Below are 24589 nucleotides of genomic sequence, written 5' to 3'. Positions count from 1 at the left end.
AGCATGTCACTAAGAACTTATATCGACCGGGATATGAACCGTGATTACCTTTAAGTAAGTGATATAAGTCTAGTGGAACTAACCGTGGATCATTCAAAACTGTTATGTCACTAAAAAGTCACTTGAGTCATATTTTCAAGACTGTCAAAATATAAAATAGTTGGATATATTATTGTATACGACTGTTCGAGAGGACTTTTCATCTTTTCAGACTTGTCAACACAGTTTATGTTGGGAATTTTATTTAAGTTTTTTTTATGAAAACTACTTTTGAGCTTCCATGAGAATGAATTTGTTAAGCAATATGCATATATTCCTATTGAATTATTTCATAAATATAGATCAACGGGTAATCAACCCTATTTATATAGAGGTAAAGTTCAAAACAAATTGTCGCACTAAATATTAAAATGATATGATGAAGATTTTTAGCACTAAATATTAAAATGAAGTTTTTTTACATGTTTTTATAGATTTCATTTTATTCAAAAGCGTTCGAAGCATGACGTTATATGTCAGCGGATTCTTACAGTAATATGACATATATAAGCATGTAACTAATCTAAATATAGCTCTCGGCCTGACAGCTTTGTGCTATTGACGCGTATAATTGTCACAAAGACGCAATTATTATCGCAATAGATAGACATAACCCAAGCTGGATAGAGAGCATAAAAATAATCGCGAATTTAAAACATCTACCGGATTAAGTGACATTTCTGTCAATAATTGTCGCCTAGGTGTTCGGACGACTGCCGCTAGCTTTTGCGGCATTCCTGTTAAATGATTAGCTTTGAAGCATAATTTCCATTGAATACCGTTTTCAAGTTGATCGGCCTTCCTAAGTCTAAAATTACCGACAGGTCCGTTACGAAAGCTCAGTAAATCGCCTTCTTTCGAGTTCGAATCCCGAGTAAAACGCCTGATGGGTAGGATCGGGGCGATATCATCATTGCCCGACGAAACCTTTAGTGAAACCTGAAAAATAAACCGAACGAAAAAAGATATAGACAATTCCCCCCCCACAAGAGGGGGGGTCAGCTCGCTGGCGAGCCAATCTCCGTGCAAAGTCGACCTCTGCGCGTCAGAAACGCTTAAGGCATTTGTTTGTTACGTCCCAGTACAGTAGTACTCATCTCCGGCGGGCAGCGCGCGGGCCGCGGGGCGCAGGCGCGGCCGTCGGTGTGGGGGGAGTGGTGGGGGAGACCCCGGAGGGGGGACCCCTCAGACCCACGCCATCCAGCCTTCGTACATTAGGCACAAGTTCTCTGCGTTAGTCGCTTCCGATATTATGTAGTCCACCTGCGAACATTACATTTTTTTTAAACGGGTATACCAAAAGCATAGTTTATAGTTTGCGTTCGAAGTCAGTAGTTTTTAGTCGAAAAAGCGCTTGGGTAAGTGTCAGATTATTACCTCAAACTTCGTGATATAAAGACGTTTACGAGCGTGACAAGTGAAATAGTATTTACAATTTTGATATAATAGAGAGCTTTTCACTCGATTACCGTGTTTAGGCTACGAATCTTGCTGAGTGGCCTAAGTAAGGTACGAGATTAAAAAGCTTCATTATATCACTATTGTATGTAATAGTTTTTCATTAAGTCAACTAAAATATTATTATATTTTATAAAATAATTTATATCTCAATTATAGAAATTCCGACACTGGAGTTTTTTTTATAATATTACTCACGAAGCCTATATGATTATAAAAGTATAATATCTCCAGGCAAAAATCTTTGGATATAGAAGGAAAAATGGAACATGTGTATTATTAACCTGGTCCTGGACGCGGCCGGCGCGGGCGGGGTCGGGGTCGCGCGCCTCCAGCTTGAGCCGCACGCGCTTCCACACCCCCGCACCCACGGCGTTGCGTTCCCCTCCTCCTAAGGAATAAACGAATTGCAACCTTAACGCTTTGTAAATAAAGCCCGTTTTAAATATTTTAACATATGGAAATTTTCAAGATATGAAACGATAAAGGTGAATATTCAGTAAAACTGATAATTTTTATTTCATTAACTTTTGAATGCCAGACGAAGAACGAATATGCCGTGCCCCGGACGCCAAGCGATCGCCATTATTTAAGGGAAATTGAACTTTACGGAGTCCTGCGTAAGTCCCTATTGCATTGGCCTAGCTGACGTCTATAGCCGTCGTTGGCGTCCGTGGCAAGAATTTCCGATGACGGCCTGTGGCTGTTAAAAAGTTAATTATTTGGGACCAGCCTTACACAAATAAAGCTAACCCTGTAGCCCTTATACTACTGTGTACCAGGCGATGAACTGTGAATGAAATCTTGAATAAATATAATTCACTTCTAGTAGAAACATTGCAAAAACTCTTAACGATAATGTACTGTACTAACCGTGTTTGACGCTGGTTCCACGCGATCCCACGGCGTTCTGCCGCACTAGACGCCGCGCTCCGGTCTCCGCCGCCCAGCGCGTTCCGAGCCTGCAATCATAGTTATGTCACCTGGGCTCTTTATAGCTTACTATAGTTCGTTATTTTTAGCATTAGAAATAAGGTAAACAATCTTCATGTGTCTTTTAATTGAAAAACACATTTTAAAAATAAGTTAGGGCAAATATGTAACCATTATGAATCTAACTATTCTATTGAATTATTAAATAATACGATCATTTATATTCTTCTGCTTTCATAAGTAATAGTTATTGATTTTTAAAAAGCGTTTTTCAATTAAAAGACATGTCAAGATCGCTTACCTTCTTTCAAGTTCTTCCGAATGCTAAAAAAACGAACTATAATTTCATATAAGTAAATCAACTTTTTCTTGTCACTCGTTGACATGGTTACGGTCTCCTGGGTCACTCTTAAAATACGAGTGTTTTCGTATTTAAATTAACTAAACTGCAATTTTTTGGTAGTTATAAGGCCTTTTCATAATGGGACATCTACTAAGCATGTTTGTAGGTCATGGTACGGCAGTTCTTCTAACAAACTATGCTACTATTGTCTCCTGGCTGATGGGACAGAATAACAACAAGAAATAGTTGATTACATGTTTGCTATCTCAACTTCAGGGTCAACTTTGCAAATATCTAAGGTTGAATTCCACCTGTCCAATTTCTTGGTCCGAAGTGCATTGCATCTCACTCTCTCACTAAGCAAAATGTGAGACGCAAATACACATTGGACAAAGAAATTGGACAGTTGGAATAAGCGATAAGTATTTTGACCACCAGAATTGAGAAAAAAAAGTGAGCCTCATTCCGAATTCTATGTTCGTGATAAAACGTTCCAGCTAAATTCACTGAGTCAAGTCACTGAGACGTTGAATCATGTTAAAAACTAATATCCAAGGAAATGAAAGAAATTTCACAAAACTATTGCAAAAAAATCGGGCGCCATCATGAAATTATCCATTTTTAGTCCTTCTTCTTCTTCTTCTTCCTCGCGTTATCCCGGCATTTCGCCACGGCTCATGAGAGCCTGGGGTCCGCTTGACAACTAATCCCATGATTTGACGTAGGCTCTAGTTTTTTACGAAAGCGACTGCCATCTGACCTTCCAACCCAGAGGGGAACTAGGCCTTATCCATTTTTAGTCCAATCGTACTAAATCAATATGGGTGATTAACCCTTAAATGCATAGTGTTGCCAAATGTCTACAAAGCATAGGCAGCTCACAGATTAAAAAAAAAAGTCTTACGTTCTTGAACGCACCTTTATACCAAACATCAAGTAAGGTGTGTAAGTAGGGTGACGATTTAAGGGTTAAATTTACGCAATATTTTTAATTTATAAAAATTACATTCGTTTTAAGACGAAAAGTCGGAAAGCTTGTAAAAATCCAGAATTTTAGTATGTGATATTGAACGGTGTTTTCGTGGTTTGTAATTATTTTATATTTAAAAACTTTATCATAGGTATATTACAAATAGTGTACCTTTCTATAGTTCGTTTTTTTAGCATTAGAAAGAACTTAAAAGAAGGTAAGCGATCTTGACATGTCTTTTAATTGAAAAACGCTTTTTAAAAATCAATAACTATACTTATGAAAGCAGAAGACTATAAATGAACGTATTAGATTCATAATTGTTACATATTTGCCGTATAGTGGCCCGGCCAACGAAAGAAAAGTCTTCTAGAAATCGATTTTCGCTCATGTCGTCTCGGATATGGATGAATATGGTATCGACGCATTCAGTGTAATGCCCTGAATACAAATATATGAGATGACAAGCGCGAAAGTGGTGGGAGTAGTTGTTGTGACGTCATAAAGTCTGCAGTACAAACTTATTTTTTATTTTCTTTTAAACATACCATGTGGGGTACCCAATGAAAGGGCTTTGTGAGTAGATTACAAATATATAACCTACTATAATATTAACAATACTTGGTTTAACTAATTATTAGAAAACGTTCAAAAATTTCACAATCCACAGTTGACTTCTAAGTCCTCTAAATTGAAAATGGCTGAATGGATTCGTCCAAAATACATACCAAGTGACTGTGAATATCTTCTATATAATGTTAAAAAATAATTAACTAGATATATCAAAAAATAAGAAAAGTACATCAAGTTGAAAAAAGTATAATTTTTTTTCTCGAATTTTAGAATGAAGATATACTAGGAAGATTAGCGAGTAATGGCGGAATACTTACTCAGCCAAGTCCGTGTATACAGCGGGCAGTCGAACGGTCAGTTCGGCCGCGGCAGCAGTAACTGCAGCGGGCCCGGCACTTGTGTCGTTTATGATATTCAACAGTTCCGTGATTCGTTTCTCTCGAGCTAGGATTTCGCTCGCTGGGTTTACTCCCTGTAAATCAAAAATACGATATTATATATTTTCAAAAACAAAAATGAAAGACATTGAATTCTTTAAATATACTTATATGTATACAAAATCTAAGATATTCCTTCGAGTCCTCATGAATTAAATCATCAGATGACCAACTTTTTGGATTATACTCGAGGTGACTTCGTTCACATATACCATCAACGCCCATACAAAATGACATCCTTATTTTCATCTTAGGTCATTTCGTAAATCTTTTTTGAAGCCACAAACGTATCCGTATACTTCAAGATTTCTTTGAGGCTTTTGACTGCATCAACCGTTACTGCCAAGTGCAGTGCTTTCTATAACCTAAAATCCAATTTAAAGTTTTCTCAAGTTTTATATAACCGGTGGAACTGAATACGTTTAAATATCATATACAAATGATTTAGAATAAGTATGATAAGTCGATTCAGAGGATAAATTATTCCAAGGCGTTCCTCAGGGCTCAGTTGTAGGCCCTTTGCTTTTTATATGAATATCTTTCCAATAAAAATGTTCTGATTCTAACAAAGTTTTAACTCGCTGGCTCACAGAGTCCATGTGTGAGGTCCCCGTGTACTCACATCGTTGACGTGTTGTAGGGCCTGCAGCGGCGGCCTGATGTCCTGTGCTAGTGCATTCCTAGCAGCAGCGGGGGCGGCGAGGTTGGCAGCCTTCGATGCCAGTTGTTCCGCGGAGGCCTTGCTGCGCTGTGTGAGCGAGGCCGCTTCTCGGGTTAGGGAGGAGATCATGTCCACTAGGAGCGAGTTCACGCTCTCCACCTGTAGAGAATACCAAATAAATTATCAATGGATAAACCAAGGATAAACCGATTTCGATGTGGGTTTTTTTCGTGAATAACAATTTTTTTGCGGTGGTTCTTAGTTATTTTCGATATAAATCGACCCAGCAGTTTGAAAAGAGTATGAACTCTTTACCAAAATGATGCATTTTTGGTAACAAAGTGGGTTTTTTAAATTTAAAATGTAATAGTTTTACGTAAAAATTCAACCAGTTAAAGTAGTTGCACGAAATGATTCATTTATTATCAAGTATCAACTAGTATTATTAGTAGTAGTTGGTATTTGGTATCAACTAGTTAGTTAAATCAGTTTATCGTTATTTCCAAGTAGTCGTTGGATGAATTTAGGAGGATAAGAATATTGAGGATAGTGACGTAACAGGAGCTGAAAACAGTGGCAGAGAGAAAACGGTGTGGCGATTACTCCATTGACAAGAGCCAGACTTTTAAAATTATGATGATGAAACTGATTATTCTCCTAAGGCCCAGCCATACAAATGAAAGATCCAAAATTTGTCACTGTAATTTGAACGTACAGTGTAGGAAATAGAGTTGACTTTTCGTTGTTGAAAAAAAAAAGGTAGGACCTGGGGCCTTAGGAAGTTATTACGTACCCAGTGTTGATCGATGTTGCCTTCAGGGTGAAGCATTTCCATGAGCGCGTGTTGGGCATCAGTTACTTTCAGGGAGTACTTCTGTGACAGCGTGCAAGCCTGTGGATAGTTACAATATGAAATAGTTCAGTCTTTATAGATTTTGACCTGTGAATAATCAGTTCTTGGAATTTTTTTTTGTAGGTCCCTCGGGGGTGTCACTGGGAGTGTAAATTCAAAAAGTAGACTGAATCAGGCTCCTGTGTATATTCGAAAAAAGGTTTTTCTTGAATAACTCGGCCATTTTTGATTTTACAGTAAAACCGTGAGGACAAAAATTGTAGGAAATTTGATTCTCTACAAGTTTGGTCCCCACAATTTTTCTTCTAGGATCGATATTTTGGAAATTATATTTGAAAAAAGCGACAAATTCAAAATATTTTCATCATCTCGTTTAGTCCTCTTCATTTATGCCGTAAAGTTGAAAAAAGAGTTATTCAAGAAAAACCTTTTTTCGAATATACACAGGAGCCTGATTTAGGGGTCATCCATTAATTACGTCACACGAATTTCTAGGTTTTTTGACCCCTCCCCCCCTCTTGTCACATTTGGTCACATTTGGCAAACCCCTCCCCCCCTAGTGTGACGTCACATTTTTTCTACGAAATCGCCAAATCGAATTAAGTAAGTACCTAAGTATTATTAATATTTTATCAAAATATTTTTGACGATATAAATATTAGTAATTTTATAACCCAAAACTGCTTAGGAAAGAAAACTAAAAGAATAAAACGATTATCGTTTTAAAAACTTGTTATTTAAATGTACAGCGAATAAAATAATTAAAAAAAAAAATCGGTTACTGATGAAGTTAAAGTGACGTCACAAAGTTTGTGTCTCCCCCCTCCCCCATGTCACAATATGTCACATTTTCTTGACCCCCTCCCTCCCCCTAAACGTGTGACGTAATTAATGGATGACCCCTTAGTCTACTTTTTGAATTTACACTCCCAGTGACCCCCCCCCCCCGAGGGACCTACGAAAAAAAAAATCCAAGAACTGATTATTCACGGGTAGGGTTGGTTTTTTGGATATAATGACTGGACTAAAGTAGAACAAATAAAATGTATCTGTTACTCATAAACGTTACATATTATTTATATTTTATATCCAACAGCAACAGTTGTTGGAAAAATAAATAATGAAGGTTTCACGGCGTAGTAATTTTTAGTATTTTCTTTAACTTTAATTTGGCACGCATTTGACGACATATGGGCCATGGAGAAAGATATGAGAATATTAATAAGTAGGTAATAGTACATTTCAATGCAAGTGGGGAAAGTATGTTATTATTTACGAGTCCCGAGATGTCTTTTATGAGCCGTAGGCGAATAAAAGACACGGGACAAGTAAATAATAACACTTTCACACGTACATTGAACGACGTTTTTTAATACATTTGCGAAAAAATCACTTACAGTTACGAATTTTCCCTTGAACTTGAATGATATTGTATATTCAGCACTATAAACTACGTTCAGCGTTGATTTACATTGCCAAAATTAATCACATTAACTCATTTCATACAAAAACACTCTTACAGTTGCAATTTAAGATCATTATTTTGATACAACTAATACATTTCAAGTGAAAATGGCGGGCGCCGGTTTTACTTTTTAATTTCTAATTTTTTCTGTTAACGTTAGCCAACGTGGCAATGATAGTTCCATTCAGCCAAATAATAATTTTTTCACCACACCAGCTCGGAAAGGCTTACTTTGCACTTTAAAAACTGATAGCAAAGTTGCATTTTATTCACATGTGAGACAAAGTAATCAAATGCAAATTTTGAGTTGGTTTCTTATGTTTGCTGGTAGAAATGACTTTTAAATGATGATTTTGGATGATAAATTTTTAATTACATTCATTTGGATTTGATTTTGTTTGATATTTTACATTTAATATTTGCTTCAAGTTGGTGTGGTGAAAAATTTTGTGTTTCACTCGGGGGCAAATTTTGTTTAACCCTCGTGCTTTGAAACCCTCGCAACGCTCAAGATTCCATTTTTCGAACCACTCGCTATGCTCGTGGTTCAATTTTGGAATCTTTCGCTTGCTCGGGTATCAATATTAGCACGAGCAGTTAAACAACAACTTTGCCCCCTTGTAAAACAAATAACTATTTTTTAAAGGAAATATCGTATTTTATAACGTTTTATTTATATAATAACAAATAAATATTAACTTTATATCGTGTAACAATACTTTTTGTACGTAATAAATATCTAATGGCAAAATAAAAATATATAAAGTTTTTAAACATCCAAACTCTTTGGTGTGGACGTATCGATTAAGGTCAGAATTAAATTTAAAAAAGCTAGAAAAGTTAAAAGCACTAGTTCGCAAAAAACAACTTTGCGAACGCTAAACAGCTACGTAAAGTAGCACTTTTTGAGCAACTGTATTAAAAATATTGTTTATCGTGCACCATAACGTTAAAAAATACGCAGAAAGCGAAATACAAGCTTAAGACTAGGTAACGGGCAGTTTTATCGCTAAAAAGCAACCTCTTCCAGACAACCTTCTTGATATGATATCGAGGAAGCGATGCACGGTTTTGGATATTATAACAAGTGATACTGTTAGTAACAGAATAATTCAAAGACAAGTGGGCTCGACGAATAAAAGGGAATTTAAAGAACAGTACCTGGTCTATGAGAATATTTACTTGGCAATCCCACGGAGAGCGGGCCCGCTGAACTTGTAAAAATCTTCTTTCTCATAAAGTCTGTCACTGTCGGTATAACTATGATGCGGAAGGCAGAAGAGACTGGTTTTTTAAAGTTTAAACAAATTAATTCCAAGGGGACGCGTAGTCGGCCATTACCGCCATTGTCGAAAGTAAAGGTTTTTTTTAAATCTAAAAGTGACTGAATGAAGTTTCGAATGACAGCGTTTTACACAAAAATAAAACGCTAATTAAATAACTTACCATATTCGGAACCTAATAATAATATTGAGAATGGCAACACTGCGTAGTCGGTCGTATTGTCCTTTTCTAGCATATACGTCCTTCTCTCTCCCACACTCCCACCATTCAGGCAGGTTGCTTTGACAGTTAAACAAGGGAAATTTTCAAGTCATTGTCTCAAAATTATTCATATTTACACCAGGCAGGATTAAAACTTTAGGTTCCGAATATGGTAAGTTATTTAATTAGCGTTTTATTTTTGTGTAAAACGCTGTCATTAAACAACTGTACCGATATTCGGAACCTAATAATAATATTGAGACGTGTTTGTTATCGCCTGGTGGTGGGAAGACGCCAAGCCAATGTGATTATACATGTAGTTATTATGTATATGTAATATTATTATATTACGAGTGTTTAATTAATTATGTAGTACACCCTTTATTTTAACACTTGTGAGGAGAGAGGTAGTTAGTAAAGCATACATTTTGATATAAAATTATATTATAATACTAACTTTACATTTTATATATGTACTTAATGTAGGTCCTTATACATTTTCAAAGAGGATAAGTGTGTCACCACAAGGGTGCTATACTTAATTATATGTATGTGAAACTAGGTAAAAGAAGATGAGATTTTAAGTCAGTCTACTCTTCAAGGAGCATACAGCATCTGTGATAAGGAGTGATGTAATTAAAATATGAAGAGATAAGAATTATTTATAAAGTACTCGAGTAGTTTTTATTTATAACTCCCAATTATTAACAAATTTGATAATAATTATCTAGTAAAGTAAGCAGTTGCAGGAATATAACAAGGACAAGACCTTTCTTATTTCCAAAATCTCTCGGGATTAAGTAGACGAATATTGTACATATTCGTTATATCACTATCACTACCCACAAAGTTAGTATTGGGTACCTACTTACTAAAATGTCATAGGGAATTACTGAATTCCTTTCATGACTGTGAGCCAATGTGAGCTACATACTTGGTTATAGCTATAAAATGCATTTAATCCTTTGTACGCTTTACTAACGCGAACGCGAGCTAATGTACCTAAACAAACCTTACTTAAAATTGTGAAGGTTACTTTGAGAGCTTAAGCCATAACATAACACTCATGTTGGCACGACTAGTAATGATAATGACGCTTTTTGATGCTCTTGGCGTTCAAATGGTTAATATAGAAATGCCACAGAACCTTATCAATGATATTTGTATAGGTGCAGGCTCATTCTGATTATATTCATGTTTAGCTATCATCAAGTGACCTAAATTGTACTCATTAATTTCTATATATGCAGTAAGTTTACCTTATCTGGTGCCTACTAGTAGACATAAGCTTGATTGGTTCTGAACGCTTAAGTGGCTTAATTTATGTAAAGCATTTATAGACATTGCATAGTTCTGAATATTCAGTTTCCTCTTTCCAGTGTGTAAATTATTAAGAATAAGGTACTTAATTCGAAACCTTAGCTCATCGCATGTGTTTTAACCAAAATGCAGATTTGTGTGTTTATTTAGTGATTTTACATTATTTGCAAAAACTGTGCGGAACCATGGGGTCCCCGACCTTTTGCCGGGCACCCGTGGGCCCAAAGCCAACAGTGCAGAGGCCCTTTAAGAGGGACCTATTTCATCCAATGCTAGAGTCAACACTTTGTCGAATTTATTTGATATTTATGTATACTTATCCTCCTTATGAACTAAGGATAACTGTAACTTTTTGATATCAAATATACGCAGAATTGTCAATTATTTTATATTCTGAAATTATAATATTACTGGATTTGGGCCAGTGTGCTTTTGTATACTATATCTCTGGCCTACGATATAGGCTAGTCTATTAACATCCCGCCTCCTGGAAGGCAGTATACAGACTTCTTAGATATATATTCACGGTAGCGCTAAGTGTGTGGACCTAGTTTTCCGACACTTGACTGCATGAGATTATTGTGAACATTTTTTCAGGTCTCGAGCAAGAAGGGTACCTAGATAGGTTGAGGTCCTTAAATTGTGGATTTGGTAGGAGCAAGACACAGACGGGGTGTAAATTAATTAATCCACCATGTTTCAAGAGATTTTTGTTCATTGATGCCTTCAGGTTACACTGTACAGACAGACTAACACTTTGGCAGAGTTTTGCTAACATATAATAAATGACTGCATTTGTTTGGGTGTACATGTTCCACATCAAAGACATATTTATATATTTCAATCTATTTTTGAAAAGTTCGCGTTTCAAAATAGCTTCGCCTTTTCGCAAGGCGTGCTCCTGTTTCCCTATTTTATTGTGCAAAGCGAACAGTATCACAATGTTATAATTATGTATAAATTGAGAACTAGAGGGTTATGCCCTAGACGTGACCGCCCAGAAGTTGTGCTAGAACCGTTCGTGCAAACCATTCAGTCACTGTTTTTAAAAACCTTTTTGTAGTGGGTACATTCCACGGTCTTAAATTTGTTAAACTTGCAGTATCAAACTATGACAAGTCATGATAAGTGAATTATGTGTGATATGTGATAACAGTATCTAGTCCGTGCATAGAAGCACTTGCCCTTGAGGTTAGGGCATGGGTAGTTTAAAATAAACTTAATCCGTGCAGACCGTGCATAGGAGCACTTACGATACAGGTGGTTTAAAACTTCCTAGGTCACAATACAGACACAAGGTGTAAAATACATAATTGATAAACGCCCGTCAGGCCAGTTTTGTATATTTTATTTCAAACATGCTTGTGCAGCACCGCCAGCACATGATAATTTTCCTATACCATGGCAGTCAGGGATATAATAGTTAAATAGGTAGGTAACCTTGGTCATGTCGTGTACAAAGGTACTCGTAAACATGTTAACTGAAAGTCTAGTGCTCTCGAGGCAAATATAATTTATGCAACTGTGAGCTGCTCTTACATTGAGATCATATGTATTTATTTCTAGTCTGCCTTAGCAGGCCTAGACTTCAAAGGTTTTTTAGATATTCATAGGGCCGTTAATCGGACCCTTTGTACACCTTGAGCAGGCTGTTTGTTTCACACCATGAGTAATATAATTTGAATTATATTGTAAACATAGCTTATTTCAGAATGGAACCGTAAGCACTGTCGTGAGCTTACATAGTCTGATTAAATTAGAGTCCACAGATTGTCTGGACCTTGGTGGATTGACCACTCCTTATTCTAATTATCAATTTTCTGCCTGGGCTTATAATCGAAATTAGGTGACTAAATCTCTTAGTATTCTCTATGCCGCCCAAGTTATGAGGCTAAGCGTCTCCAGACCACAATTTTATATTAGGGTGCAAAGATTTTTTCATTTTTAAAATAAAAATGAGTCGAGATAGGCCTGGAATCTTAGGTTATTTTATACCTTATAATTTTAGAAATGTAATGTAAATGGAAAGCAGTTTTCACTTTTACCACAGTTAATTAGCCCAATTTTGGGCTTAGCCAATAGGGTGTTTGGGACCCTTTTAGAATAGATTGGTAAACAAAAATGAAAACTAATAACAAAGCCTTGCCTATTTCGACTGATTTTGTTAGAACCCTTTTTACTTTCTCTAAAAGGAGATATTTACAAATTCATTTTTTGTAATATTTTTCTGATTGTGGCTTACTTGCTCGCATGTGTTATGACCATATCATTTATATTTCTGTGAATATGTCTGACATGCCTTGCGCAGGCTTACATAGGTTATAATATTATCATCAATAACTTGACGTCAGTTTGTGAATGAATCAAAGATTCTTTGGCACACCTTACGCAGGTGGAGACATGGCAGCCTTGCGCAGGCTTAGATAGGTACATAATATATTGGTTTCATCACAAATAACTTGACGTTAGTTTGTGAACGAATAAAAGATTTTCTTAGGCACACCTTACGCAGGTGGAACCATAACAGACGTAGGTTTAAGAATATCATTCAAATCGAATACCCTGAGTTTATGGGTAATATTCCCTTAGTTGCGGGTTCCTTGCTCGACAAGGTGAAAGGCTTTATGCAGGCTTTTACAGGCACTTTTAGAAAGTGTCATTCACGGTGACGCGCAGATTTGCCAAAACTAAACTTTAACTCTTCAGTTAACTAATATAATTTGACAAGATGAACCATGCGTCTTCGTCAATGAATCAATCTAAAGATTCCCGTATCGTTAATGCCAAGTGTACTATTTATGTAGGTAGGTAGGTAGGCTTAAGAATTGACCCTCTTGTATGTAGTTACGTATCGAATTAATAATCAAGTTATTCAAATCCAATATAACACAAGCACATATAGCAACTACATGCAAGAGTTATTTTCCTTAACCTTTTAAGCTGTAAGTACCTGCTAAGTTATTTATTTAAGTAGGTACCTACATTTTAACCTACCTACATTTTAACAATTTTTTCAAAATTAAATATCTAGTTGGAGAGATATAAGTTGGTAGATCAAGAGTGAAATACTTCACGATTTCGCATGCCATTCTTGCGCAGAGCCATGCTAATCTCTCTCTATGTCTAGTCAGATTTAAGTTTATGTACTGCCGAAGTACTCACTTTCCACAAAAATAAATGCAATGTTTGCGATGTAGGTTTGTTCGTTACCTTGTGTCCCTCAGAGCGGAAATAGAAGCCCCGCGAAGGCGGGGCTTCGTCGACTCCTAAGCGGGTACACTTATTTATCAGCAATTTAATTCACAAAAAAAATAATTTTGCAATATTATATTAACCCGGAACGGGATAAAAAGACAAATTGCTGATAGATACTTGGGCAGATAAAACCTACACGTCTATAAACTTCTACCTCAATACATAGGTTCTACTTATCACGTATTAACTATCCGATCCTTTCGTATTCGAAAACACAAATCACTTGAAAACTGAAGGGTATGCCTCCACACATCACCATTTAAGTATTATAATTTCAACCGTTATTATACACACACAAAGATTTAAACTAACAAGACTCGGAAGAGACTTAATGTAGGTATAAAATTAAATTCTAATGGTGACACGTGCACGCTTTACCAGCTCGATGTGTTTTCTAACATATGTGTTTTAGTATTTTCATTGGCATAGCCACGGTGCGCGCAGGCAGCCTTTGAAAACACTTGCACATCACTATTCCGGATCGTTTTTATTTGCTAGATAGTTTATCGGACAACTAAATTTAAATATTTATTTCGAACGGCAAAAACCGTTAGAAACTGTTTTTCAATATAGTCAGCTAAACTGGGGTACAAATTCAAAAACTCACCAGCAGTTTAGCTTCACGACCTTCCAGATGGAAAAACAGCAAGCCAATGACTTGAAAATTTCCCTTGTTTAACTGTCAAAGCAACCTGCCTGAATGGTGGGAGTGTGGGAGAGAGAAGGACGTATATGCTAGAAAAGGACAATACGACCGACTACGCAGTGTTGCCATTCTCAATATTATTATTAGGTTCCGAATATCGGTACAGTTGTTTAATGACGGATATCCGGTAAAAAGAAAGAATGTAAATTTGAAGTACAATGTTGCTAGAACAAATAATATATTCCTAAACATACTGCCCGGGAAGAAATCTCTAAGATTTCTTAAAACATGAATACGAATTATCAGCTATATAAAACTTAAAAGAGAAGTACACTATTCCTTAAAACTAGATATGAAATTTATTTGACTATGTAACAATCAGTGCTGGTAAGGAAGAGGACAAAGTTTAGATACAGGGCGAACTAAATTATTGCCAGTACTAGTCTTTAAAGTGGCTACGCGTGCTATGCCATCTCGTCCTGGCGACAAAGAGACTATGCGCGCTAACTTCCAACAGTAAGGAGTTGTGTTCTCGTTCATAATGAGTACGATGTCATTTACCTTTAGGTTTTCAGATGGTTTGAACCACTTATTACGACCTTGCAAGTGATGCAAATATTCTACATTGAAACGACGCCAGAACTGTTGAGTTAAATTTTGAAGAAGTTGCCACCGAGACAGTCTATTCATTTTTTCATTTTGTATGTCATATTCTGGTAATGAAACCATGTTATCTCCTATGAGAAAATGGGCTGGTGTTAGTACGTCAATCTCATCAATGTCGTCAGAAATTAGACATAAAGGTCTAGAATTCAAAATCGACTCAACTTTACAAAATACACTGCTTAATTCCTCGAAAGTAAGAACAGTTTCACCCAGAATGCGCCTTAATAGTAATTTAGACGATCTTACGGTCGATTCCCAAAGTCCTCCCATACTTGGAGCAGAAGGAGGGTTGAAATGCCACTTAAGCTGATGTTTGAGAAAGTAGTTTTGTACATCAGATTCAACGGTGCACCGCTTCAAAAAAGAATAAAGTTCTTTTAGGTAATTGTTTGCTCCAACGAAATTGGTGCCACAATCAGAGAAGACATCAGAGCACCATCCTCGTCTACTAATAAACCGAGTAAGACAGGCTAAGAAACAATCTGTAGAGAGATCCCATACTAGTTCCAAATGGCACGCCTTCGTGACCATGCAGACAAATATGCACAAATAAGCCTTCGTGATTGGAGCACGTTTTAACTTAGATGTCTTTATTAGGAAAGGACCTGCATAGTCTACTCCAACTTTTGAGAATGGTCTACAAGGCGTGACTCTTGATGGAGGTAAATCAGCCATTAAATAATCAGCAGGTTTAGGATTAGCCTTAAAGCATTTGTGACATTTACGTATGAGTCGTTTAATGACAGTCCGAGCCGATAAAATCCAGAATTGCTTACGCAGTAATGACAGCAGCACGGGCACTCCCACATGCAAGTACAATTCGTGATAATAGTTTATCAACAAAATTGTCAAATGATGGGATTTCGGAAGGATGACTGGGTGTTTCCGTTGTGAGGACAAGTTTGTATACTTCAGTCTTCCTAACACTCGCAGAAACCCCTCTGAGTCAATAAAAGGAGTCAGTTTTCGAAAGTTAGTCCGGTGAGGTAACCCACGTTGCACTAATTTTATTTCCGTGGCGAAAACTGAACTTTGGACAATTTTTATTAACGAGTATAGGGCGTTACGCCATTCGACGCAAGACAATGGACCCACTCGTTTTGAAGTAGGATTCTTCAAATTATGAATAAATCGAAGACAGTATCCGTGGACCTTCACGAGCTTGTGAAGGGAACTGTATTTTAACATGAAATCTGTCGCATCTACCTCACAAGAAACTTTGTTCACGTGGGCAGTAGATATCACGTCCTCCTCAGGATCCGGAGAAATCGTTTTTCGCGCAACGGTATCTTCGGATGGCCAGGTATCTGGCGCTTGCTTAAGCCAAGGTGGACCCCACCAAAGAGGATGTGAGCCAAGCTCCGAGGGCATCAAACCTCGGGAGGCAGCGTCTGCAGGATTCATTGAAGATGGTACATGTCTCCAGAAAGAAGGAGACGTGTTCGCTAATATTTGAGAAACTCGGTTTCCCTCAAACATTTTGAGCTGATAAACAGGTGTGCGAATCCATGACAATGCAATGCTCGAGTCAGACCAGATTACAATGTCGTGGGCAACATTAATCAGTCCTGAAGAATGTTTGGCAAGTTTAGACGCTAGCAGGGCTCCACAAAGTTCCAGCCTCGGAATTGTCATTTTTGTCTGTAACGGCGAAACTTTACTCTTTGATAAGAGTAAGTGGACCTCCACTTCACCATTGATCCTCTCGACACGAAGGTAAACCACTGCAGCGTAACCCTTGAGGGACGCATCTGAAAATGCGTGAAGAGAAAATTTATTGCCATCAGTAGGCAAGACAAATCTGCTTAATTTAATGTCAGATAAGCTATGGAACTCCCCTATAAAAGAAAGCCACTGAGCCTGTTCATCATCAGGTAAGGGGTCGTCCCAACCGATCCCTAAAAGCCACAACCGTTGCATGAAAGCCTTGGCCGAGAATACAATTGGCATCAACCAGCCACAAGGGTCATATATGCAAGCTATGTTAGCAAGCACGGCACGTTTAGTCATTCCTGTGTTGGAAATTCTGCTATGATACATGAACACATCAGATGTAGGGTTCCATTTTACACCGAGCACCTTTACAGACCCTTCATTTTGAGGATCAAATGACAATGGTCCTTCACAGACGTCGTCAGGCAAATCAATTAAAAATTCATTGCTATTGCTCGACCACTTTCGCAGTTCGAAACACCCTTGACCAAGGACGTCGATCAGTTCAGCTCTCACCTTTCGAGCTGTGTCAAGATCAGGAGCTCCCGTCACTATGTCATCAACAAAAATTTGATCTGACAAAATTTGACTAGCGACAGGGTGTGAGGTCTTGGTCTCCTCTGCCAATTTCAAGATACACCTCATAGCGAGGAACGGACTTGAGGAGACTCCGAACGTGACCGTCCTCAAACGAAATTCTCTAATGGTATCATCAGTGTGTTGACGCCAGAGAATTCTTTGATAGTCACGATCGTCCGGGTGCACAAGTACTTGTCTGTACATACCCTTGATGTCACAAGTGAATGCGACAGGCTGAAGACGAAAACGTGTAAGTATGTCTACTATGTTACGCTGGAGTTTGGGACCAACGTGCAGAACGTTGTTCAAAGACACGCCCGTAGAAGAGGGCATAGACGCATCAAAGACTGGCCTACACTTTGTAGTGGATGAAGACTCTTTTATCACAGCATGGTGGCTAAGGTAATATTTACCACTACCCGGAGGGTCAAAGACAGGCTCCATATGATTCTCGTCCAGATATTCTTGAAACACCTTACTATAGTCTGCCTTGAGTTTAGGATCTCTTTTAAATCTCCTCTCAAGACTTAAAAGTCTCCGGGCGGCCAATTCACGACTATCACCCAACTCACTTTGGTTTCCCTTGGAGGGTAGACGGACAATAAAACGGTTTTCATTGTCCCGCGAAACATTATTTAAAAAATGATCCTCAATAATTTGATCATCGCAATCAGGAAGTACAGATTCGGGAATTTGTTCAATTTCCCAGAATCTAGTCAGACAATCATCTAATGCCACATGATGAGATGACAGATGAGGAACCGAATTGGTAGTCTGCAAGGATTTACCAATTATTACCCAACCAAAAATGGTTCGGTAAGCTGCCGGTAAGTCAGTGGAAGGCCACACCTTCTCACCGCAGAAATTGTCATTATAGACATCACTGCCTAATAAAATGTCTATAGGCCTAGACAGGAAAAAATCATTATCAGCCAATTGCAGGCCTTGATAATTTGATTTTATGTCCGCAGACAGAGAGACACTGGGCAAGTCGCCAGTAGCATACTTCAAAATGACAGCCGAAACAGTTAGCAACGGCTTGTCAGAAGTCATGGACTTCAAAAACACATTGGTCATTCCATGAGACCGATGAGGCACACTCGGCCCTACACCATAGATAGACACAGGTTGATGGTTATGTTTGAGTTGAAGTCTTTGAACACACTCCTCAGAGATTATTGAACATTCTGCGCCTGGATCAATAAACAAGCGAACAGGTTGGAAATGTCCATCACCATTCCCAGCAAGGCCCATGGCCGTAGCTAACAGGATATTTGGCAAATTAGGCTTAGTATCCTTCACCATGAAAGACTTCATTGTAGCATTATTAACACGGGTAATGCTATTAGGTTCTTGTTCACCTTCTGGATATGAAGGCTCAACCATTTCAGCCACGACAACAGCTGACTTCACCGCAGGTGGAGTGCCATCAGGTTGTGTCGAAGACGGACAGATCAAAGTGTGGTGTTTAGCCCGACACAACTTACATTTATGTAATGAACTACACTCATGATATTTGTGTGTACCAAAACAATTGAAACACAAATTTTTAGATTTCAGAAAATCTCTACGCTGATCAAGATTCAAAGCCTTGAATTTATTGCACATATACATGTAATGATCCAAATTACAATATCGACAATTTATTTGCTTATTGCTCTCTTGGACATGCATTACCATTTTAGTATTGCGATGAGGCGGTGACTTGACAACAGGTTGTTTAGGTGACCCGCTAACTGTTGCCTTCAAAGCAATAGACATTTCTAATGCCTTACATTGATATTCCAAGAAAGCAATAAGTTCCGAATATTTAGGAATATCCGATCCAGACAAACTTAATTCAAATTTACTGCGCAACTCCATAGGCAGTTTTTTCAATAAGACATGAAGTAGTACAAACGACCACTCATCAGGTTTAAATTTCAAGGCTCGAAGCGCAGCTAAGTGTTCATTAAAAGTGTTCAAGAAAGATCTCAAGTCAGACCTCAAATTCACAACAGCAGGAAGTGACATGATAGCTTCTAAATGCGTATCGGCAATAAGTCTTATATTGGAAAATCGGTTCTCCAATAATGTCAGAGCAACACCATAGTTTTGATCAGTAAGCGGCAAGTGCTTGACTAAATCAAGAGGTTCACCTGATAAACATGATATCAGATAATGTAATTTTCTCACAGGTTTGATGGTAGCACTCTCGTCAATTATACTTTTGAAAATATTTATGAAATTTGTCCATTTAGTGACATCTCCTGTAAATGATGGAAGCGAAATGCGCGGCAGAGGAAAATCAGGCATGCAGAACTGAGAATTAACTACGTTCGAAGACACTACTGGAAACAATTGAGCGTGAATAACACTTACATTATTCAGTTTTGCGTCATAGTCTAAGAACTCTTGCAGGTGTTTGTCCGGATCAAAACCGGCACGCTTCCCGGCTTCCACCGACACATAAGCGTCTTTGAACTCGTTCTTAGTTTGCACAAGATCACTGCAACGAGTTTTAAACTCGATAAGTTTTGTATTGTCTTGTACAGCAGACTCCGCGGCATTGCACAACAAATCAATTTGAAGTTTGGCTAACTTGTAACGTATTTCAGCACTCATTTTTCACAACACCGCGTACTCCTTCTAAACACTAACACAAACCACAAAATAATAAAGCTACGGGCTTTATTATGTAAACTAAAGTAATCACAACTCGAATGAAAGTTGGTTTTAACCTCAAAAAATATACGTGACACTGACAAGACAGGACAGGAATCGAATGACACTTCACTTCGTTCAAGTCGTTCACGAGCATAGACTAAATATAAGGTATGTTTGCACTGTACTCAAACTGAACGGAATGGGAATGATTTTAAAAACGCTCAAACTGATTGTGAACGTGTATACTAGACTTATCTTGCTACCACCACTGATGAAAAAGAAATGTGATTCCACCTTCAAATTTTAAAGAAAAACGTACGACTAAAATGCAAAGCAAATAAATTAAACGTATAAAGACGTATTTCTTTAAACGTTTAAGACTAAGTATATGTACATATAATACGTTACACGTAGGCAAGAACACTAATTACTTTCGTAAGAATAATGCAATACATGCAGTCACTTTCAATAAAATATCCACAAACTTAGGACAGACAATTACTTTAAATGTTTAAAGTACGACAAATGCAAACTTGCAGACATAAATGTACCAAGTACAGATAGTAAATTAATTACGACTAAGCAATCTTGCAGACAATTGACTTTACTAGGACAATTAATGGCCGACTGTATGAAATGAAACTATTCAGTATGATTATGTCCGGTTCTACAGATTTAAAGATCCTGCTCGAATGGACCAAAAAATATGTTAGTAACAGAATAATTCAAAGACAAGTGGGCTCGACGAATAAAAGGGAATTTAAAGAACAGTACCTGGTCTATGAGAATATTTACTTGGCAATCCCACGGAGAGCGGGCCCGCTGAACTTGTAAAAATCTTCTTTCTCATAAAGTCTGTCACTGTCGGTATAACTATGATGCGGAAGGCAGAAGAGACTGGTTTTTTAAAGTTTAAACAAATTAATTCCAAGGGGACGCGTAGTCGGCCATTACCGCCATTGTCGAAAGTAAAGGTTTTTTTTAAATCTAAAAGTGACTGAATGAAGTTTCGAATGACGGATATCCGGTAAAAAGAAAGAATGTAAATTTGAAGTACAATGTTGCTAGAACAAATAATATATTCCTAAACAGATACCTTCTCCCAGACGATGGCAGTTGGAGGATCCGAAAGAATTACCAAATAGAACATCTGATAGCTGAGCCGAATATAATAGGTGAGACCAAAGCGCATCGTCTCCGCTGCCTTGGCCATCTCGAAAGCATGGGTGAAAATCGGGCAGTCAGAAGGGCTTATTTGGGTCGACCAACTGGGCGCCGTCCTGTTGGTCGTCCTAAATATCGTCGGGCAGATAGAGTGGAGGCAGATCTCCGTGAGCTCGGCGTCGGCGAAAGCTGGCGGGATGCCGCTCTGGACCGATCAAAGGGGCGCGCTTTTGTGTTGGAGACCAACACTCATTTTGGGTCTCCGCGCCAACCAAGTAATTAAGTAAGATACCTTCTCCCAGTGTGCCAGCGCCTGCCTCGCGGTCTTGGCGGTCTTGGCGTGCTTAGTGCGCATGGCGGCGGCGGCCTTGGCGTGGCGCTGCAGCGCGCGCGCCGCGGCGCCCAGGCGGCGCGCGCGCATGGAGCGAGCGCCCCACGCCGCCTCGAGCGCGGCCAGCGGGGACTGCAGCGCGGGGTTGGCGCCCGCACCCCATTTCACTCTGAAACACATCAAATATCAAATATAAATAGACATAGAAGTTTTTGTGGTATAAATGAGTGTTTGAGAAAATTAAACATCGATAAATATGTTATCGATAAGTCATAGATTAATATTTAAAATATGTAACTTCTACTTAATGTAGGTAAATTACCGAGAAATTTCAATAGTGCAAATCATTCACGAAGCGCTACCTAATTTCTTAAATTTAGTACTTAAAAATTAAAACGTAAACTGTAATACACCGTGTTTTTATTAAATTCCGTTAACTTCGGGGTATAGTTAAGTACGTTTATAAGACCTAAATGGCATAGTTAATTTAAAAAAAAAAAATGTTTTTTTTTTGTTTAAAAAGTAATTAAATGTAGCATATAGCGTTGTTGTAACACGGGCATTACATTTAACTCGACCAAACAATTAAAATCTGTGACATATCAATGTCATTTCGTACATCAATCGACCGAGATTGTACTTAAGTTTAGCAGCAAATGTATGAACTCATTCTAAACACTAATCAATATGTAAGCCGGCCCTAAGGCAAGTGTACACGCTTGTAGAGGCCTTATAGGAAAAAAAATAAATTATGGATTATCTCCGAAATGGACTTAATTAGAACATCGGTGTCTTTGAGAAAGTTACTTGATTTAAGCTCAGGAATGCACCCTTGAAATTAACGGAAATAAAAAAAAACACGGTGTATACAGTATCAAAAGAGTAGAAAACTACCAATATATAAAAAAAAGATATCGAACGTGTTGTGTATTTCGCGGTAACTATCTTGTTATAAAATGTTATAAATATCTAAGTAAGTAATATAATGTTAAGGTAACATCGACAACAGACATGTCAATATTTCATTTTGTCAATCACTTTATTTTGCCACAAAGACTTCTATGTCTGTTAATAAATTAACCCTTTTCCAGGCATAATACAATTTATCGACCACAAACGCGCCAACAGAATTTCAACTTTAGCATTCCGATTTAAAGTTCAAACTAAATTGCACTTTCGGGAAATGTGACCTGTCTTCAAATGGATCATCAAAAGCTGGATTAATTAAAATATATTTGGATTTTTTGGGAAATCTTGTAGATTGATGCGGCCTGGAAAAGGATAAAATTCTACAATAGATTTTTCACCTCAGCATCTCGAACAAGGGTACTTTGCTTCTTAAAAACAGTGAGCAAAATGCGATTTTGCTCACTGAGTATTTTTGTCTCACGCAGTGAGCAAAATCGCATTTTGCTCACTGAGTGTGTCTCACTCAGTGAGCAAAAAGCGATTTTGCTCACTGAGTGAGACAAAAATACATTCAAGTTACCTTTATAGTCAAATGTCATTTCAACATGCGGGGTCTAATATAAGTTCGATATACTGGGGTTCTATTATCTCCGTCCCTCTAGGTATGTTCTCACTGCTTAGGGTGAAAAATTTTGTGTACTACACGAGATCAAAGTTTCGCTACTCGCTACGCTCGTGAATCTATTATAGAATCTTTCGCTTGCACGGGACTCAAAATAAGCACTCGAAGAAATATCAAACTTTGATCTCTTGTTGTACAAATAACTATTTTTTAACGAGCGCTGGTGGCCTAGCGGTAAAAGCGTGCGACCTTCTATCCAGAGGTCGCGTGACCTCGGCTGGTACCTATGAGTTTTTCGGAACTTGTGTACGAAATACTTGGTTTATATCCTCTATAAACCAACGGAGACGCCATGTCTATAATTTTCGGTACAAAATAGTCTGCCGTTTTTTGCGGGGGAGGGTCACATCAAATGTATACGTAACGTAAACATAGCCATGTCAGATAAACGTCAGTCCATACATGTGGTTGACATGTGGTTGACCATTAGCCGCCTATTTTCGACAGAGGGGAATGGCCTGTTAATGACCACTCCGTTTGGTTATATTCTCTAAGACAAAATATGATTTGATATTTACCAGTAGCTTTTTGGTGAAGAAAAACATCGTGAGGAAATCTGACTAATCCCAACAGCCTAGTTTCCCCTCTGAGTTGAAAGATCAGATGGCAGTCGCTTTCGTGAAAAGTAGTGCCTACACCAATTCTTGGAATTAGTTGCCAAACGGATCCTAGGCTCCCATGAACCGTGACAGAAAATCAATATAACGCGAGGAAAAGGAAAATACAGTTTTTAAGGATTAATCTTTAGCTTACCTTATTCAATGAATTAACCTGTATATAAAATTGTACCTTTGATGGGCGGCCGTTAGTAACCCCTGTGCCTTAGCGGCGGCGGTTGACAGTCGTTCCATAGCCGCCGCCAAGTCTCTGGCGCGGCGGGCTAGCACCGGGGCCTCTTGGTTTGAACCCAACACCTGAAAATAAAATTGCACATTTGATCACTAAGTAAAAAAAAAACAAGGAGTTGCACTCCGGGAGTGCCGGCAGAAGTGAAAACTCAATGACATTGTAACAGTTTTTCGATCAGGTTGAAACGTGCTATTTTATAAGGTAAATAAGATTGCAAAGCTCCGGCTTGTTCAATAAAGCATAGCACGTTAGCACAGAAAATAAAATTAACTTAATTAGTAAAAATGTGGTGTCAAAAATTGCTTGCTGGAGGAACCTTATTTTGGGAGATAAAAAGCGAACAAATTTATATTTAAGGAACTTTATTTATTACTAAAATCTTGCCTATGCAATGTTAGTGGCTTAATCTAAACTTATGACCTCTGTGTGAACCTCTAACTTGATTTGACGACACCTAATGGTAGAACTTAGCTCAGTGGACGGCGGGGCCGCTTAATAGGTCCAGAATAAAGCTTCACACAGTATTCTACTTATTTAAGAACTAAATTATCGTAACTCTAAATTCGATGTACCAGGATTTTCAAAAGTCTTTATGCTACTTTAATGGTTGCT

General features: G+C 38.0%; 1 protein-coding gene and 1 non-coding gene across 2 annotated transcripts; both read right to left on the bottom strand.

The window, feature by feature from the left end:
* Positions 1 to 474: 474 nt before the first annotated feature.
* On the bottom strand, positions 475 to 22852 carry LOC134795902 (serine/threonine-protein kinase Smg1-like). The gene is made up of 8 exons (XM_063767833.1): positions 22845 to 22852; positions 21499 to 21706; positions 6208 to 6306; positions 5376 to 5573; positions 4634 to 4788; positions 2371 to 2459; positions 1782 to 1888; positions 475 to 1302 (listed from the first exon to the last, which is right to left on the bottom strand). Exons 1-8 carry the CDS (start codon positions 22850 to 22852, stop codon positions 1225 to 1227), a joined length of 942 nt encoding a protein of 313 aa, XP_063623903.1. The 3' UTR covers positions 475 to 1224.
* LOC134795910 (U6 spliceosomal RNA) lies at positions 13592 to 13695 on the bottom strand. Its single transcript, XR_010144875.1, has one exon. It is a non-coding gene; the product is annotated as a U6 spliceosomal RNA (small nuclear RNA).
* Positions 22853 to 24589: the final 1737 nt, after the last annotated feature.

Source organism: Cydia splendana, chromosome 12 (assembly GCF_910591565.1).
Source record: "Cydia splendana chromosome 12, ilCydSple1.2, whole genome shotgun sequence".
In the NCBI taxonomy this organism is placed as follows: Eukaryota; Metazoa; Arthropoda; class Insecta; order Lepidoptera; family Tortricidae; genus Cydia; species Cydia splendana.
Note: the sequence above shows the minus strand (reverse complement) of the source record. Positions and strands in the feature narration are given on the sequence as shown.